General features: G+C 40.2%; 4 protein-coding genes and 1 pseudogene across 4 annotated transcripts; 3 read left to right on the top strand and 2 right to left on the bottom strand.

Moving 5' to 3' along the window:
- Positions 1-108: 108 nt before the first annotated feature.
- LOC121644751 (peroxynitrite isomerase THAP4-like) lies at positions 109-1752 on the top strand. Its single transcript, XM_041992919.1, has 5 exons — positions 109-216; positions 704-863; positions 965-1074; positions 1148-1251; positions 1387-1752. The coding sequence occupies exons 1-5, from the start codon at positions 192-194 to the stop codon at positions 1501-1503; spliced, it is 516 nt and encodes a 171-aa protein (XP_041848853.1). The 5' UTR covers positions 109-191; the 3' UTR covers positions 1504-1752.
- Positions 1753-4324: 2572 nt separating this feature from the next.
- Positions 4325-5149, bottom strand: LOC121644422 (annotated as a pseudogene).
- A 2258-nt stretch (positions 5150-7407) lies between these two features.
- On the top strand, positions 7408-9054 carry LOC121644739 (peroxynitrite isomerase THAP4-like). Its single transcript, XM_041992906.1, has 5 exons — positions 7408-7515; positions 8003-8162; positions 8264-8373; positions 8447-8550; positions 8686-9054. Exons 1-5 carry the CDS (start codon positions 7491-7493, stop codon positions 8800-8802), a joined length of 516 nt encoding a protein of 171 aa, XP_041848840.1. The 5' UTR covers positions 7408-7490; the 3' UTR covers positions 8803-9054.
- Positions 9055-11599: 2545 nt separating this feature from the next.
- LOC121644805 (peroxynitrite isomerase THAP4-like) lies at positions 11600-12458 on the bottom strand. Its single transcript, XM_041993012.1, has 4 exons — positions 12269-12458; positions 12058-12167; positions 11881-11984; positions 11600-11734 (listed from the first exon to the last, which is right to left on the bottom strand). Exons 1-4 carry the CDS (start codon positions 12442-12444, stop codon positions 11615-11617), a joined length of 510 nt encoding a protein of 169 aa, XP_041848946.1. The 5' UTR covers positions 12445-12458; the 3' UTR covers positions 11600-11614.
- Positions 12459-14558: 2100 nt separating this feature from the next.
- Positions 14559-16203, top strand: LOC121644100 (peroxynitrite isomerase THAP4-like). The gene is made up of 5 exons (XM_041991800.1): positions 14559-14666; positions 15154-15313; positions 15415-15524; positions 15598-15701; positions 15838-16203. The coding sequence occupies exons 1-5, from the start codon at positions 14642-14644 to the stop codon at positions 15952-15954; spliced, it is 516 nt and encodes a 171-aa protein (XP_041847734.1). The 5' UTR covers positions 14559-14641; the 3' UTR covers positions 15955-16203.
- The last annotated feature ends 920 nt before the right edge of the window (positions 16204-17123 follow it).

The following is a 17123-nucleotide window of genomic DNA, read 5'->3' as shown; positions in this document are numbered from 1 at the left end:
CAAGTTATATTTTTCTAAAGGTTAATTGACATATTTGTAGTATTTAAGAGTTAACTACAATTCCCAAGGTTCCCTGGGGTGCTTGGACCGCCTATAAAAGGGCTTTAACCTGCGTCAGGTGCCAGTGTTGCAGAGCTTGTATTTCTGCATCTCAGTTTGGATCCACAGCTGCCCTCCTGCAACAGCTTATAATGCCATCTTCTTCCAACAGTGCCTGTAAGTTAACTATTTGACTCTTAAGCAGAACTTTGTCTAAGTTTTGTTTAACTTTTGAGACAAGATAACCTGTCAACTCTGACGTGAGTTAAACTAGATTTCTTTTGGGTAACAGGTGATGTTTTCTTCTTTACTTGTAATGAAATTACTTCTGTAACTTGCACTTCTATCTAATGTAGTTTCTAAAACAACCTGTAATAGCAGATATCTTGGAACTTGTATTCATTTAAATCAGGAATACCCAATGCTTGTAGTTTAGGGCCACCTTCCCAACACACCTAATTCAAATTAAGTAGATCTCCTCAACTGCTTGTCAAGTTTTGTTCAGGCCTGTCCACATTAAGACAAAGGGACTGGACATTTCTGCTTAAAGCTCACTTGGCAAACTCCATTTTAAATGTGGAAGTTGCCTGTAAAAGCCAGTGTTGGAGTTATCCTGACACGTGTGTTAACTGACTCCTGTGGCTTTTAATGTTTACGCTAATAGCTTCAGTGGAGCTGAACCCAGCCCTTGAACCTGTCAACTGGTTGCTGGGTACCTGGGAGAGTGATGAACCTGGACAGGGAGGCTTCCACTCCATCAAACCTTTCAGCTACACAGAGAAGCTGCACTTCAGCCACATGGGACAACCAGCAATGCACTTCATGTAGGTGTTAGTGCTGACAAACTGTGGTTGCATAATTCTTGTCCAGAAATCTCTTGAGGCAGACCTCAGACCTGTGGCTGATCTGTTGCTGTGTTTTACAGGTTCAGTGCCTCTCCTGAAGATTCATCTAAGCCTTCACACAGAGAATGTGGCTTCATTCGAATGCAGCCAAAGACCAACAGAGTGGCTTTCATTATTGCACAGGACTCAGGTAGACTTAAATCCACCAAATCCAACTTAACATTGTTGAGCTTAGAAAACTACAACGAGGTGGTCTTGAGCAGGTCTGGTGGAGATTGAAGAGGGAGAGCTCACAGGAAAGCAGCTGACCTTGAAGACCCACAAGTTGGAAAGAATCTCTTTTGCCAAGGAGCCCCACGTGCAGCAGGTAAATCTGCCATCATGACAAACTGGCTGATCTGTGAAGCTGCTTTTCACTGTGAACAATGTTTCGATTGCACTCATTTGGATGAATAATGGCTACAGCCACATGTCGCTGACCTCGCCTTGTTTCCATTTACAGATTTGTCGAGTGTTTCAGCTACGACCAGATGGGAAGTTGGCGCAGACGGTTTCTATGACACTAGACAAGAAGGAACCTACTCAGTACTTGAACATCACCTACGTTAAAACATCTTGAGCAAACAGGACAGCTTTTCCTACAACGGCAGCATGTTGCACTTGCATGTTAATACTGCTTGTCTATTCTGTGCTAAATGGCTGGTGAGGGGCAGAAATAATGGTGGCAGTTGCAGACCTATGCACGGTTTTGAGGGATTGGTTACAAGTGGTGGTGGTGCCCCTCCACCTCATGTCAAAATGTACATGGTGGGTTTCTACTGGAAGGTGTATCACTTGATTTCACTGAAATAAATCTACTTGGTCATCAGTCTTTGCTTCATTACTATACTAACTTTATCAGGTGGGATGAGTAGACTGCAGGTTTCATATTTGTTAAACATGAGTATTTAAAAATAAAGGCTTTGTATATTTTACAGCCAGCCACCCAGGACTGTTTATCCTAGGTATGTTCTTACCTCCATTTTTACCTTACAATGGCTTACTATTACTTACTACGGCTCATTATATGGGGGGGAAAAGCTCAGTCCTTCATTGTAAATCCCGGAGTGTTGGATGACTTTGTAGTAGCCATGGTGGATTTTGGTCATTGATTAATGCCAAAGAACATTTTGGTGCTTCCGTTTGCATATTCTGCAATAACTTCAACTAGGGGTACTTGTGTATACATGAAAATGCACACATTTCACTATCAGGTTACCTGTAACTGGCTGGACGGGATCAGCATGTGAACCAAACACAGCAATGGCACAGATGTTGAACTCGATGGCTTCCAGACATGCTGGACTCACAAGTCCCGGAAGACTTCAGCACGCTGTCGGCCACCTTTTGCAAGTTGGCCAGTACTGTAACGCATCCAATCAACTAGTATAGACCTGGGAACCATGCCTCTCCCTTGGAAGAGCAATTTATTTAGTGCCTCAATGGATGGTGTGGAGGTGATGTATTTGTCGTTGTTGCAAATGGTACTAATGCAAAATGTGGAAAATACAATAGTGTCCAGAAATACAAGTGGAGCCAGTCGTGATGAGGAATGTGGCATCTAGAGGTTTGAAGTCTGCCTGAATTACATGCAGAATCTGTTGCAGGAGTTTATTGAAAGCTACTCTGTTGGTCTTTGGTGGCATTCAAGTGAAACTACATTCTCTGCATTAAGATTCACATCTTATAGAAACACAAAACCTGTAAAAATGAGGGGATCGGCTGAAGAGTTTAAAATCTGCCAGGATTATACAACTTTAATGTCTGCAGTGATACATGAAGTGTGACTCTAATGAATAAAATTGAACTTTTTAAGCGCAGGAATGGCAGGGAAATCTTTAACTCAAATTATGCTTTAAAAATGACCAAATAAATCAGCTGCAGCACCACAGACGGTACATATGATGCAGCTCATTTCACATTTTTAGCTGTGTGGAAGAACTAACATCCCTTTGTCAGGTTTTGTTCAATTATCAACAAGCCATGGCAGACAGAGCCAGAACCTCCACACTAAATAAATGCTCTTCTTGTTGTAGAAAAAATGTACAAGATTGTACTGTTAGGCCAAATTAAGATGTTTTCTTTTTTAAGTAAAACCTTTGAAGAGGCAGATTTATAGAGAAGGTGAACTTTGTCTCTCTTTTGAGCATCACATGTGCAGTAATGAAAAGTTACTGAACTTGAACCTGGAACATTCATTCAGTTGCCTGGAAGTGATTTATTTAAATAACTTCAACATATCAACATGTACAATAATGAAGCAGTTCTCCATTTTGTTTTGCGTTTAGACTGGTTCATTTTACTGCATGGCTCAGCGAGGTCGTCTTGAAACCCGAGGGTTGCCGGTTCGATCCTCAGCCAAGTCGAGTTTATGTCGAGGTATCCCTGGGCAAGACACTGAACCCCTAACTGGTCCTGATGGATCGTGGTCAAGCGCCTTGCTTGGCAGCTTCCGCCATAAGTGCATGAATGTGTGTGTGAATGGGTGAATGTGATGTATGATGTAAAGCGCTTTAAGTATCTTTCCAGGTACAGCAAAGCACTATATAAATATGAACCATTTACCATTTGGTGTTGTATCTGTTTACTTTGGATTTGAATTGTAAAGACTCTTTGCAAGTCCTGAACAGCGTTCTATATGAAGTGTATTATAATAATACTCTTAACACCAGAAAGGAAACACCTTTCAGTGTAACAGAGCCCTCTGACCCAAACACAAAATAGCACACTGACTCCAGGGGACCTGTGCTACGAAACAGGATTGAGCTGTGATATGATTGAGCTTATTCATTCACACAATTGGCATTTTTTTCTTTTTTTTGTGCTTCTTTCCCACTTAGACTGTTACAGCTGTGCTGCCTTTCAGCCTCCGAGAAACAGATGATTGTGATAATTCATCTGATCATATGCTGATGTTTGTAAACCAGACCCCAGGACAGCAGCTATTTTAGCTAATAACAGAAGTCAAATATAGTCATTGCATTTGTCTACACCAAAACCAGGAGAGTTTCAGCCATTTGCACAACAATCTCACTTACATTATATTTTTAATGTGCAACAACATGATGGAAAGGCAACATTGTCATTTTTTATATTAATCTTTTAACTAAAACATCAATAAAATTCCACATTATTGCAAAATTTTATTATATTATTAACACTACACACACACACATACATATATATATATATATATATATATATATATATATATATATGTGTGTGTGTATATAAAATACAAAAATGCTTTGAATTATTCAAGTTAATATAAGAGGTATGACACTATGCAACTGTAGATTTGTTTCCATGACTACGTGATGCTGATTCTTGACAAAATGCTTAAGCATATTTTATCTTTCTGAATCAATACACTGCACATGAAAATACTGCCAGCTTGAAGACTAAGATAACTGATGGCAGGTGATGATGTGCAAGTGTTGAGTCAGCGGCTGCTTGTCTGTAGCCATGGAAAACAGTCTGCTCAAGCTTCCCATCTGGTCGCAGCTGAATTACTCGACACATCTGCAGGGTGGAAAAGAGCAGGTGAGGTTACAGACAGCAAACAGTACACAACTTCTTTTTTTTCTAGTTACATATGACAACGCTCAATATTAATGCAAAGATCAGCTCATTTATGCTTGTACCTGATAACTCAGGAACAGTTTTACCTGCTGTACATGGGGTTTGCTGGCAAAAGAGATTCTTTCCAACTTTTGGGTCTGCAGATTCAATTGATTCCCTGTAAGCTCTCCCTCTTCAATCTCCACCAGACCTGCTCATAACCACCTTATTTTAGTTTTCTAAGCCTGACGATGTTAAGTTGGATTTAGTGGATTTAAGTCTACCTGAGTCCTGTGCAATAATGAAAGCCACTCTGTTGGTCTTTGGCTGCATTCGAATGAAGCCACATTCTCTGTGTGAAGGCTTAGATGAATCTTCAGGAGAGGCACTGAACCTGTAAAACACAGCAACAGATCAGCCACAGGTCTGAGGTCTGCCACAACAGATTTCTGGACAAGAATTATGCAACCACAGTTTGTCTGCACTAACACCTACATGAAGTGCATTGCTGGTTGTCCCATGTGGCTGAAGTGCAGCTTCTCTGTGTAGCTGAAAGGTTTGATGGAGTGGAAGCCTCCCTGTCCAGGTTCATCACTCTCCCAGGTACCCAGCAACCAGTTGACAGGTTCAAGGGCTGGGTTCAGCTCCACTGAAGCTATTAGCATAAACATTAAAAGCCAAAGCAGTCAGTTAACACACGTGTCAGGATAACTCCAACACTGGCTTTTACAGGCAATTTCCACACTTAAAATGGAGTTTGCCAAGTGAGCTTTAAGCAGAAATGTCCAGTCCCTTTGTCTTAATGTGGACAGGCCTGAACAAAACTTGACAAGCAGTTGAGGAGATCTACTTAATTTGAATCAGGTGTGTTGGGAAGGTGGCCCTAAACTACAAACATTGGGTATTCCTGATTTAAATGAATACAAGTTCCAAGATATCTGCTATTACAGGTTGTTTTAGAAACTACATTAGATAGAAGTGCAAGTTAAAGATGTCATTTTATTGCAAGTAATGAGTCATTGCACTTAATTATTATTTCCAGGTCATATGTGTTACAAATACAACACAAGTATTTGATACAAGGTTTTATGTGTTTCTTTAAAACTTCAGGCCCATATAGTCAGATTTATGTTGCAATGGATAACAAAAGCAGTTACTCTGGGAGGCAGCAATAAACTAAAATCTGTTTGACTTGCTAAAAAACTTGGTCCAATTTAAATAAGAGGAGCTGATCATTTCTCCCCCATCTGAGTCTTCCTCGTTCATTTGCTGGAGCATAGCCAAAGCTTTTTCTGCATTCATTCCTCTACTTTTAATTATTATTATTATTATGTTTCCAGCCATGTTAGGCTGTCTGTCTGTTAGCAACATGACTTAAAAAGGTATGGATGGATTTTGACAAAATTTTCATGAAATTAAAATTTCATGAACCCATTGTTACATTTTGGGGGTGATCTGGATCACCGTCTGGATCCAAGAATTTTTTAAAGGCTGCTTTGGGAGACAATTTTGGCATTAGAACTCCTAAGTAATAAATAAAAAAATACAAGATGACATCATGGTAAATGTTATAATCTGATATTGTTTGATCCGGAGTTTACAAGAATTTTTTAAAGGCTGCTTTGGGAGATAATTTTGGCATTAAAACTCCTAAGTAATAAATAAATAAATAAATAAAAAAATACAAGATGACATCATGGTAAATGTAATAATCCAATATTGTTTGATCCGGATCATGTTGATATTCTGGATGTGGTGATCCAGAAGGTTCAAAATATAGGGGGTACGGGGTAGGTTGTTGGGCCTTTGGGGGTTTTTATCAGGTGACTGACCCCATGGTTTGATGGAGGTCTGCGCTCTCTGAGTGCTTCTAGTTTTATTACTTTATTTACAATTTTACAATTCCTTTGTCATGTGATTCAAGAAGGTTTGCTCACTAGCAAAAATTGGTCTTTATTTTGTGACTTAAAAGCAGCAACAACATGAGATGATGAAATAGAATAGAATAGAATAGAATAGAACTGTATTCTCAGTTTACCACCACTACTACAGCCACCCTGTAAGTAGTTCAAAATATTTATAGTGAACATTCCTGTAGCGTCAACAAAATATGATGAACTGAACGGAAGAGCCTGTCTAAGAGGATCCATATTCAGCTGCTACTTGGATATAGTTTTTAACAAAAAAAATTCTAGGCAATGGGAAAGTTGACAAAACAAAACAAAACGAAAAAAAAAAGAAAAAAGAACACACACACACACACACACACACACACACACACACACACACACACACACACACACACACACACACACACACACACACACACACACACACACAAAGGCATATATTAAACCTTGAAAACATGAGATAAAGAGGGAGACTATCCCCCATTAGCACCCCGGTGAACAGCCCATGAGAACATTGTCTGCAGTGACTCAGCAGGATGATTCAGAAAAGTGATTTGACACCAGATTTATCACACTTACAGGCTGAAGGCTCACAAGTGTAAGAAAACTAATACTAACGTGGCACTGCATGTCCTAATAGAAGCTCTCAAGAGCTGCAAGAAGAGCTAACAGACTCAGATAAATAAATAATTAGTAAATAAATAAATAGTGTTTTTATACAAGACAGTTGAAATAGTTTGTCCTTATGCTGTCAGAAATCCATCTCGTATAAGATGGCTAAATAATAACATTGTCGGATGTCCCATGCAGAGTACTCATTGTATTTCTTTTGTTAGGGAATGCTCCTCCTGTCTTTATTTCATGAATCAGGAACAAAATGTGGTCAAAGTTGATATTTGTTTTCTCAAGTTATATTTTTCTAAAGGTTAATTGACATATTTGTAGTATTTAAGAGTTAACTACAATTCCCAAGGTTCCCTGGGGTGCTTGGACCGCCTATAAAAGGGCTTTAACCTGCGTCAGGTGCCAGTGTTGCAGAGCTTGTATTTCTGCATCTCAGTTTGGATCCACAGCTGCCCTCCTGCAACAGCTTATAATGCCATCTTCTTCCAACAGTGCCTGTAAGTTAACTATTTGACTCTTAAGCAGAACTTTGTCTAAGTTTTGTTTAACTTTTGAGACAAGATAACCTGTCAACTCTGACGTGAGTTAAACTAGATTTCTTTTGGGTAACAGGTGATGTTTTCTTCTTTACTTGTAATGAAATTACTTCTGTAACTTGCACTTCTATCTAATGTAGTTTCTAAAACAACCTGTAATAGCAGATATCTTGGAACTTGTATTCATTTAAATCAGGAATACCCAATGCTTGTAGTTTAGGGCCACCTTCCCAACACACCTAATTCAAATTAAGTAGATCTCCTCAACTGCTTGTCAAGTTTTGTTCAGGCCTGTCCACATTAAGACAAAGGGACTGGACATTTCTGCTTAAAGCTCACTTGGCAAACTCCATTTTAAATGTGGAAGTTGCCTGTAAAAGCCAGTGTTGGAGTTATCCTGACACGTGTGTTAACTGACTCCTGTGGCTTTTAATGTTTACGCTAATAGCTTCAGTGGAGCTGAACCCAGCCCTTGAACCTGTCAACTGGTTGCTGGGTACCTGGGAGAGTGATGAACCTGGACAGGGAGGCTTCCACTCCATCAAACCTTTCAGCTACACAGAGAAGCTGCACTTCAGCCACATGGGACAACCAGCAATGCACTTCATGTAGGTGTTAGTGCTGACAAACTGTGGTTGCATAATTCTTGTCCAGAAATCTCTTGAGGCAGACCTCAGACCTGTGGCTGATCTGTTGCTGTGTTTTACAGGTTCAGTGCCTCTCCTGAAGATTCATCTAAGCCTTCACACAGAGAATGTGGCTTCATTCGAATGCAGCCAAAGACCAACAGAGTGGCTTTCATTATTGCACAGGACTCAGGTAGACTTAAATCCACCAAATCCAACTTAACATTGTTGAGCTTAGAAAACTACAACGAGGTGGTCTTGAGCAGGTCTGGTGGAGATTGAAGAGGGAGAGCTCACAGGAAAGCAGCTGACCTTGAAGACCCACAAGTTGGAAAGAATCTCTTTTGCCAAGGAGCCCCACGTGCAGCAGGTAAATCTGCCATCATGACAAACTGGCTGATCTGTGAAGCTGCTTTTCACTGTGAACAATGTTTCGATTGCACTCATTTGGATGAATAATGGCTACAGCCACATGTCGCTGACCTCGCCTTGTTTCCATTTACAGATTTGTCGAGTGTTTCAGCTACGACCAGATGGGAAGTTGGCGCAGACGGTTTCTATGACACTAGACAAGAAGGAACCTACTCAGTACTTGAACATCACCTACGTTAAAACATCTTGAGCAAACAGGACAGCTTTTCCTACAACGGCAGCATGTTGCACTTGCATGTTAATACTGCTTGTCTATTCTGTGCTAAATGGCTGGTGAGGGGCAGAAATAATGGTGGCAGTTGCAGACCTATGCACGGTTTTGAGGGATTGGTTACAATTGTTGGTGGTGGTGCCCCTCCACCTCATGTCAAAATGTACATGGTGGGTTTCTACTGGAAGGTGTATCACTTGATTTCACTGAAATAAATCTACTTGGTCATCAGTCTTTGCTTCATTACTATACTAACTTTATCAGGTGGGATGAGTAGACTGCAGGTTTCATATTTGTTAAACATGAGTATTTAAAAATAAAGGCTTTGTATATTTTACAGCCAGCCACCCAGGACTGTTTATCCTAGGTATGTTCTTACCTCCATTTTTACCTTACAATGGCTTACTATTACTTACTACGGCTCATTATATGGGGGGGAAAAGCTCAGTCCTTCATTGTAAATCCCGGAGTGTTGGATGACTTTGTAGTAGCCATGGTGGATTTTGGTCATTGATTAATGCCAAAGAACATTTTGGTGCTTCCGTTTGCATATTCTGCAATAACTTCAACTAGGGGTACTTGTGTATACATGAAAATGCACACATTTCACTATCAGGTTACCTGTAACTGGCTGGACGGGATCAGCATGTGAACCAAACACAGCAATGGCACAGATGTTGAACTCGATGGCTTCCAGACATGCTGGACTCACAAGTCCCGGAAGACTTCAGCACGCTGTCGGCCACCTTTTGCAAGTTGGCCAGTACTGTAACGCATCCAATCAACTAGTATAGACCTGGGAACCATGCCTCTCCCTTGGAAGAGCAATTTATTTAGTGCCTCAATGGATGGTGTGGAGGTGATGTATTTGTCGTTGTTGCAAATGGTACTAATGCAAAATGTGGAAAATACAATAGTGTCCAGAAATACAAGTGGAGCCAGTCGTGATGAGGAATGTGGCATCTAGAGGTTTGAAGTCTGCCTGAATTACATGCAGAATCTGTTGCAGGAGTTTATTGAAAGCTACTCTGTTGGTCTTTGGTGGCATTCAAGTGAAACTACATTCTCTGCATTAAGATTCACATCTTATAGAAACACAAAACCTGTAAAAATGAGGGGATCGGCTGAAGAGTTTAAAATCTGCCAGGATTATACAACTTTAATGTCTGCAGTGATACATGAAGTGTGACTCTAATGAATAAAATTGAACTTTTTAAGCGCAGGAATGGCAGGGAAATCTTTAACTCAAATTATGCTTTAAAAATGACCAAATAAATCAGCTGCAGCACCACAGACGGTACATATGATGCAGCTCATTTCACATTTTTAGCTGTGTGGAAGAACTAACATCCCTTTGTCAGGTTTTGTTCAATTATCAACAAGCCATGGCAGACAGAGCCAGAACCTCCACACTAAATAAATGCTCTTCTTGTTGTAGAAAAAATGTACAAGATTGTACTGTTAGGCCAAATTAAGATGTTTTCTTTTTTAAGTAAAACCTTTGAAGAGGCAGATTTATAGAGAAGGTGAACTTTGTCTCTCTTTTGAGCATCACATGTGCAGTAATGAAAAGTTACTGAACTTGAACCTGGAACATTCATTCAGTTGCCTGGAAGTGATTTATTTAAATAACTTCAACATATCAACATGTACAATAATGAAGCAGTTCTCCATTTTGTTTTGCGTTTAGACTGCTTCATTTTACTGCATGGCTCAGCGAGGTCGTCTTGAAACCCGAGGGTTGCCGGTTCGATCCTCAGCCAAGTCGAGTTTATGTCGAGGTATCCCTGGGCAAGACACTGAACCCCTAACTGGTCCTGATGGATCGTGGTCAAGCGCCTTGCTTGGCAGCTTCCGCCATAAGTGCATGAATGTGTGTGTGAATGGGTGAATGTGATGTATGATGTAAAGCGCTTTAAGTATCTTTCCAGGTACAGCAAAGCACTATATAAATATGAACCATTTACCATTTGGTGTTGTATCTGTTTACTTTGGATTTGAATTGTAAAGACTCTTTGCAAGTCCTGAACAGCGTTCTATATGAAGTGTATTATAATAATACTCTTAACACCAGAAAGGAAACACCTTTCAGTGTAACAGAGCCCTCTGACCCAAACACAAAATAGCACACTGACTCCAGGGGACCTGTGCTACGAAACAGGATTGAGCTGTGATATGATTGAGCTTATTCATTCACACAATTGGCATTTTTTTCTTTTTTTTGTGCTTCTTTCCCACTTAGACTGTTACAGCTGTGCTGCCTTTCAGCCTCCGAGAAACAGATGATTGTGATAATCCATCTGATCATATGCTGATGTTTGTAAACCAGACCCCAGGACAGCAGCTATTTTAGCTAATAACAGAAGTCAAATATAGTCATTGCATTTGTCTACACCAAAACCAGGAGAGTTTCAGCCATTTGCACAACAATCTCACTTACATTATATTTTTAATGTGCAACAACATGATGGAAAGGCAACATTGTCATTTTTTATATTAATCTTTTAACTAAAACATCAATAAAATTCCACATTATTGCAAAATTTTATTATATTATTAACACTACACACACACACATACATATATATATATATATATATATATATATGTGTGTGTGTATATAAAATACAAAAATGCTTTGAATTATTCAAGTTAATATAAGAGGTATGACACTATGCAACTGTAGATTTGTTTCCATGACTACGTGATGCTGATTCTTGACAAAATGCTTAAGCATATTTTATCTTTCTGAATCAATACACTGCACATGAAAATACTGCCAGCTTGAAGACTAAGATAACTGATGGCAGGTGATGATGTGCAAGTGTTGAGTCAGCGGCTGCTTGTCTGTAGCCATGGAAACAGTCTGCTCAAGCTTCCCATCTGGTCGCAGCTGAATTACTCGACACATCTGCAGGGTGGAAAAGAGCAGGTGAGGTTACAGACAGCAAACAGTACACAACTTCTTTTTTTTCTAGTTACATATGACAACGCTCAATATTAATGCAAAGATCAGCTCATTTATGCTTGTACCTGATAACTCAGGAACAGTTTTACCTGCTGTACATGGGGTTTGCTGGCAAAAGAGATTCTTTCCAACTTTTGGGTCTGCAGATTCAATTGATTCCCTGTAAGCTCTCCCTCTTCAATCTCCACCAGACCTGCTCATAACCACCTTATTTTAGTTTTCTAAGCCTGACGATGTTAAGTTGGATTTAGTGGATTTAAGTCTACCTGAGTCCTGTGCAATAATGAAAGCCACTCTGTTGGTCTTTGGCTGCATTCGAATGAAGCCACATTCTCTGTGTGAAGGCTTAGATGAATCTTCAGGAGAGGCATTGAACCTGTAAAACACAGCAACAGATCAGCCACAGGTCTGAGGTCTGCCACAACAGATTTCTGGACAAGAATTATGCAACCACAGTTTGTCAGCACTAACACCTACATGAAGTGCATTGCTGGTTGTCCCATGTGGCTGAAGTGCAGCTTTTCTGTGTAGCTGAAAGGTTTGCTGGAGTGGAAGCCTCCCTGTCCAGGTTCATCACTCTCCCAGGTACCCAGCAACCAGTTGAGAGGTTCAAGGGCTGGGTTCAGCTCCACTGAAGCTATTAGCATAAACATTAAAAGCCACAGCAGTCAGAGTTAACAAACACACGTGTCAGGATAACTCCAACACTGGCTTTTACAGGCAACTTCCACACTTAAAATGGAGTTTGCCAAGTGAGCTTTAAGCAGAAATGTCCAGTCCCTTTGTCTTAATGTGGACAGGCCTGAACAAAACTTGACAAGTAGTTGAGGAGATCTACTTAATTTGAATCAGGCGTGTTGGGAAGGTGGCCCTAAACTACAAGCATTGGGTATTCCTGATTTAAATGAATACACGTTCCAAGATATCTGCTATTACAGGTTGTTTTAGAAACTACATTAGATAGAAGTGCAAGTTAAAGATGTAATTTTATTGCAAGTAATGAGTCATTGCACTTAATTATTATTTCCAGGTCATATGTGTTACAAATACAACACAAGTATTTGATACAAGGTTTTATGTGTTTCTTTAAAACTTCAGGCCCATATAATCAGATTTATATTGCAATGGATAACAAAAGCAGTTACTCTGGGAGGCAGCAATAAACTAAAATGTGTTTGACTTGCTAAAAAACTTGGTCCAATTTTAGTAAGAGGAGCTGATCATTTCTCCCCCATCTGAGTCTTCCTCATTCATTTGCTGGAGCATAGCCAAAGCTAATTCTGCATTCATTCCTCGACTTTTAATTATTATTATTATTATTATGTTTCCAGCCATGTTAGGCTGTCTGTCTGTTAGCAACATAACTCAAAAAGCTATGGATGGATTTTGACAAAATTTTCAAGAAATTAAAATTTCATGAACCCATTATTACATTTTGGGGGTGATCTGGATCACCGTCTGGATCCAAGAATTTTTTAAAGGCTGCTTTGGGAGATAATTTTGGCATTAGAACTCCTAAGTAATAAATAAATAAATAAATAAATACAAGATGACATCATGGTAAATGTCATAATCCAATATTGTTTGATCCGGATCGTATTGATATTCTGGATGTGGTGATCCAGAAGGTTCAAAATATAGGGGGTACGGGGTAGGTTGTTGGGCCTTTGGGGGTTTTTATCAGGTGACTGACCCCATGGTTTGATGGAGGTCTGCGCTCTCTGAGTGCTTCTAGTTTTATTACTTTATTTACAATTTTACAATTCCTTTGTCATGTGATTCAAGAAGGTTTGCTCACTAGTAAGAATTGGTCTTTATTTTGTGACTTAAAAGCAGCAACAACATGAGATGATGAAATAGAATAGAATAGAATAGAATAAAACTGTATTCTCAGTTTACCACCACTACTACAGCCACCCTGTAAGTAGCTCAAAATATTTATAGTGAACATTCCTGTAGCGTCAACAAAATATGATGAACTGAACGGAAGAGCCTGTCTAAGAGGATCCATATTCAGCTGCTACTTGGATATAGTTTTTAACAAAAAAAAATTCTAGGCAATGGGAAAGTTGACAAAAGAAAAGAAAACAAAAGAAAAAAAAAAAAAAAAAAAGGACAAAGAAAACACACACACACACACACACACACACACACACACACTCACACACAAAGGTATTAAACCTGGAAAACATGAGATAAAGAGGGAGACTATCCCCCATTAGCACCCCGGTGAACAGCCCATGAGAACATTGTCTGCAGTGACTCAGCAGGATGATTCAGAAAAATGATTTGACACCAGATTTATCACACTTACAGGCTGAAGACTCACAAGTATAAGAAAACTAATACTAACGTGGCACTGCATGTCCTAATAGAAGCTCTCAAGAAGAACTAACACCCTCAGATGATTAATTACTGATTCACAGGGGGAAATGAATAAATAATTAGTAAATAAATAAATAGTGTTTTTATTCAAGACAGTTGAAATAGTTTGTCCTTATGCTGTCAGAAATCCATCTCGTATAAGATGGCTAAATAATAACATTGTCGGATGTCCCATACAGAGTACTAAGTGTGTTTGTTTTGTTAGGGAATGCTCCTCCTGTCTTTATTTCATGAATCAGGAACAAAATGTGGTCAAAGTTGATATTTGTTTTCTCAAGTTATATTTTTCTAAAGGTTAATTGACATATTTGTAGTATTTAAGAGTTAACTACAATTCCCAAGGTTCCCTGGGGTGCTTGGACCGCCTATAAAAGGGCTTTAACCTGCGTCAGGTGCCAGTGTTGCAGAGCTTGTATTTCTGCATCTCAGTTTGGATCCACAGCTGCCCTCCTGCAACAGCTTATAATGCCATCTTCTTCCAACAGTGCCTGTAAGTTAACTATTTGACTCTTAAGCAGAACTTTGTCTAAGTTTTGTTTAACTTTTGAGACAAGATAACCTGTCAACTCTGACGTGAGTTAAACTAGATTTCTTTTGGGTAACAGGTGATGTTTTCTTCTTTACTTGTAATGAAATTACTTCTGTAACTTGCACTTCTATCTAATGTAGTTTCTAAAACAACCTGTAATAGCAGATATCTTGGAACTTGTATTCATTTAAATCAGGAATACCCAATGCTTGTAGTTTAGGGCCACCTTCCCAACACACCTGATTCAAATTAAGTAGATCTCCTCAACTGCTTGTCAAGTTTTGTTCAGGCCTGTCCACATTAAGACAAAGGGACTGGACATTTCTGCTTAAAGCTCACTTGGCAAACTCCATTTTAAATGTGGAAGTTGCCTGTAAAAGCCAGTGTTGGAGTTATCCTGACACGCGTGTTAACTGACTGCTGTGGCTTTTAATGTTTATGCTAATAGCTTCAGTGGAGCTGAACCCAGCCCTTGAACCTGTCAACTGGTTGCTGGGTACCTGGGAGAGTGATGAACCTGGACAGGGAGGCTTCCACTCCATCAAACCTTTCAGCTACACAGAGAAGCTGCACTTCAGCCACATGGGACAACCAGCAATGCACTTCATGTAGGTGTTAGTGCAGACAAACTGTGGTTGCATAATTCTTGTCCAGAAATCTGTTGTGGCAGACCTCAGACCTGTGGCTGATCTGTTGCTGTGTTGTACAGGTTCAATGCCTCTCCTGAAGACTCATCTAAGCCTTCACACAGAGAATGTGGCTTCATTCGAATGCAGCCAAAGACCAACAGAGTGGCTTTCATTATTGCACAGGACTCAGGTAGACTTAAATCCACTAAATCCAACTTAACATTGTCGGGCTTGGAAAACTAAAACGAGGTGGTGTTGAGCAGGTCTGGTGGAGATTGAAGAGGGAGAGCTCACAGGAAAGCAGCTGACCTTGAAGACCCACAAGTTGGAAAGAATCTCTTTTGCCAAGGAGCCCCACGTGCAGCAGGTAAATCTGCCATCATGCACAAACTGGCTGATCTGTGAAGCTGCTTTTCACTGTGAACAATGTTTCTATTGCACTCATCTGGATGAATAACGGCCACAGCCACGTGTCGCTGACCTCGCCTTGTTTCCATTTACAGATTTGTCGAGTGTTTCAGCTACGACCAGATGGGAAGTTGGCGCAGACGGTTTCTATGACACTAGACAAGAAGGAACCTACTCAGTACTTGAACATCACCTACGTTAAAACATCTTGAGCAAACAGGACAGCTTTTCCTACAACGGCAGCATGTTGCACTTGCATGTTAATACTGCTTGTCTATTCTGTGCTAAATGGCTGGTGAGGGGCAGAAATAATGGTGGCAGTTGCAGACCTATGCACGGTTTTGAGGGATTGGTTACAAGTGGTGGTGGTGCCCCTCCACCTCATGTCAAAATGTACATGGTGGGTTTCTACTGGAAGGTGTATCACTTGATTTCACTGAAATAAATCTACTTGGTCATCAGTCTTTGCTTCATTACTATACTAACTTTATCAGGTGGGATGAGTAGACTGCAGGTTTCATATTTGTTAAACATGAGTATTTAAAAATAAAGGCTTTGTATATTTTACAGCCAGCCACCCACCCAGGACTGTTTATCCTAGGCATGTTCATATCTCCATTTTTACCTTACAGTGGCTTACTATTACTTACTACGGCTCATTATATTGGCGGAAAAAGCTCAGTCCTTGTAAATCCTGGAGTGTTGGATGACTTTGTAGCAGCCATGGTGGATTTTGGTCATATATTAATGCCAAAGAACATTTTGGTGCTTCCGTTTGCATATTCTGCAATAACTTCAACTAGGGGTACTTGTGTATATGGTAAATGTTGTGGTAAATATAGCGCTTTACTGTACCTGGGATGATACCCAAAGAGCTTTACATTATACATCCCATTCACACACTGACGGCAAAAGCTGCCATGCAAGGCGCTCAACCACGACCCATCAGGAGCAATTAGGGGTTCGGTGTCTTGCCCAAGGACACCTCGACATGAACTCGACTTGGCCGAGGATCGAACCGGCAACCCTTGGGTTACAAGAGGACAGCTCTACCTTGCTGAGCCACGCCGCCCCCACGTATACATGTAAATGCAAACATTCCACTATCGGATTATCTGGAACTGGCTGGACGGGAACAGCATGTGAACCAAACACAGCAATGACGCAGATGTTGCACTCCATGGCTTCCAGACAGGCTGGACTCACAAGTCCTGGAAGACTTCAGCATGCCGTTGGCCAGGATTGTAACGCATCCAATCAACTAGCAAAGACCTGGGAACCATACCTCTCCCTTGTAAGAGCAATTTATTTAGTGCCTCAATGGATGGTGTGGAGGTGATGTATTTGTCGTTGTTGAAAATGGTACTACTTCAAAATGTGG

This window comes from Melanotaenia boesemani, chromosome 8, assembly GCF_017639745.1.
Source record: "Melanotaenia boesemani isolate fMelBoe1 chromosome 8, fMelBoe1.pri, whole genome shotgun sequence".
Taxonomy (NCBI): Eukaryota; Metazoa; Chordata; class Actinopteri; order Atheriniformes; family Melanotaeniidae; genus Melanotaenia; species Melanotaenia boesemani.
This window is presented reverse-complemented; position numbering and strand designations above follow the sequence as displayed.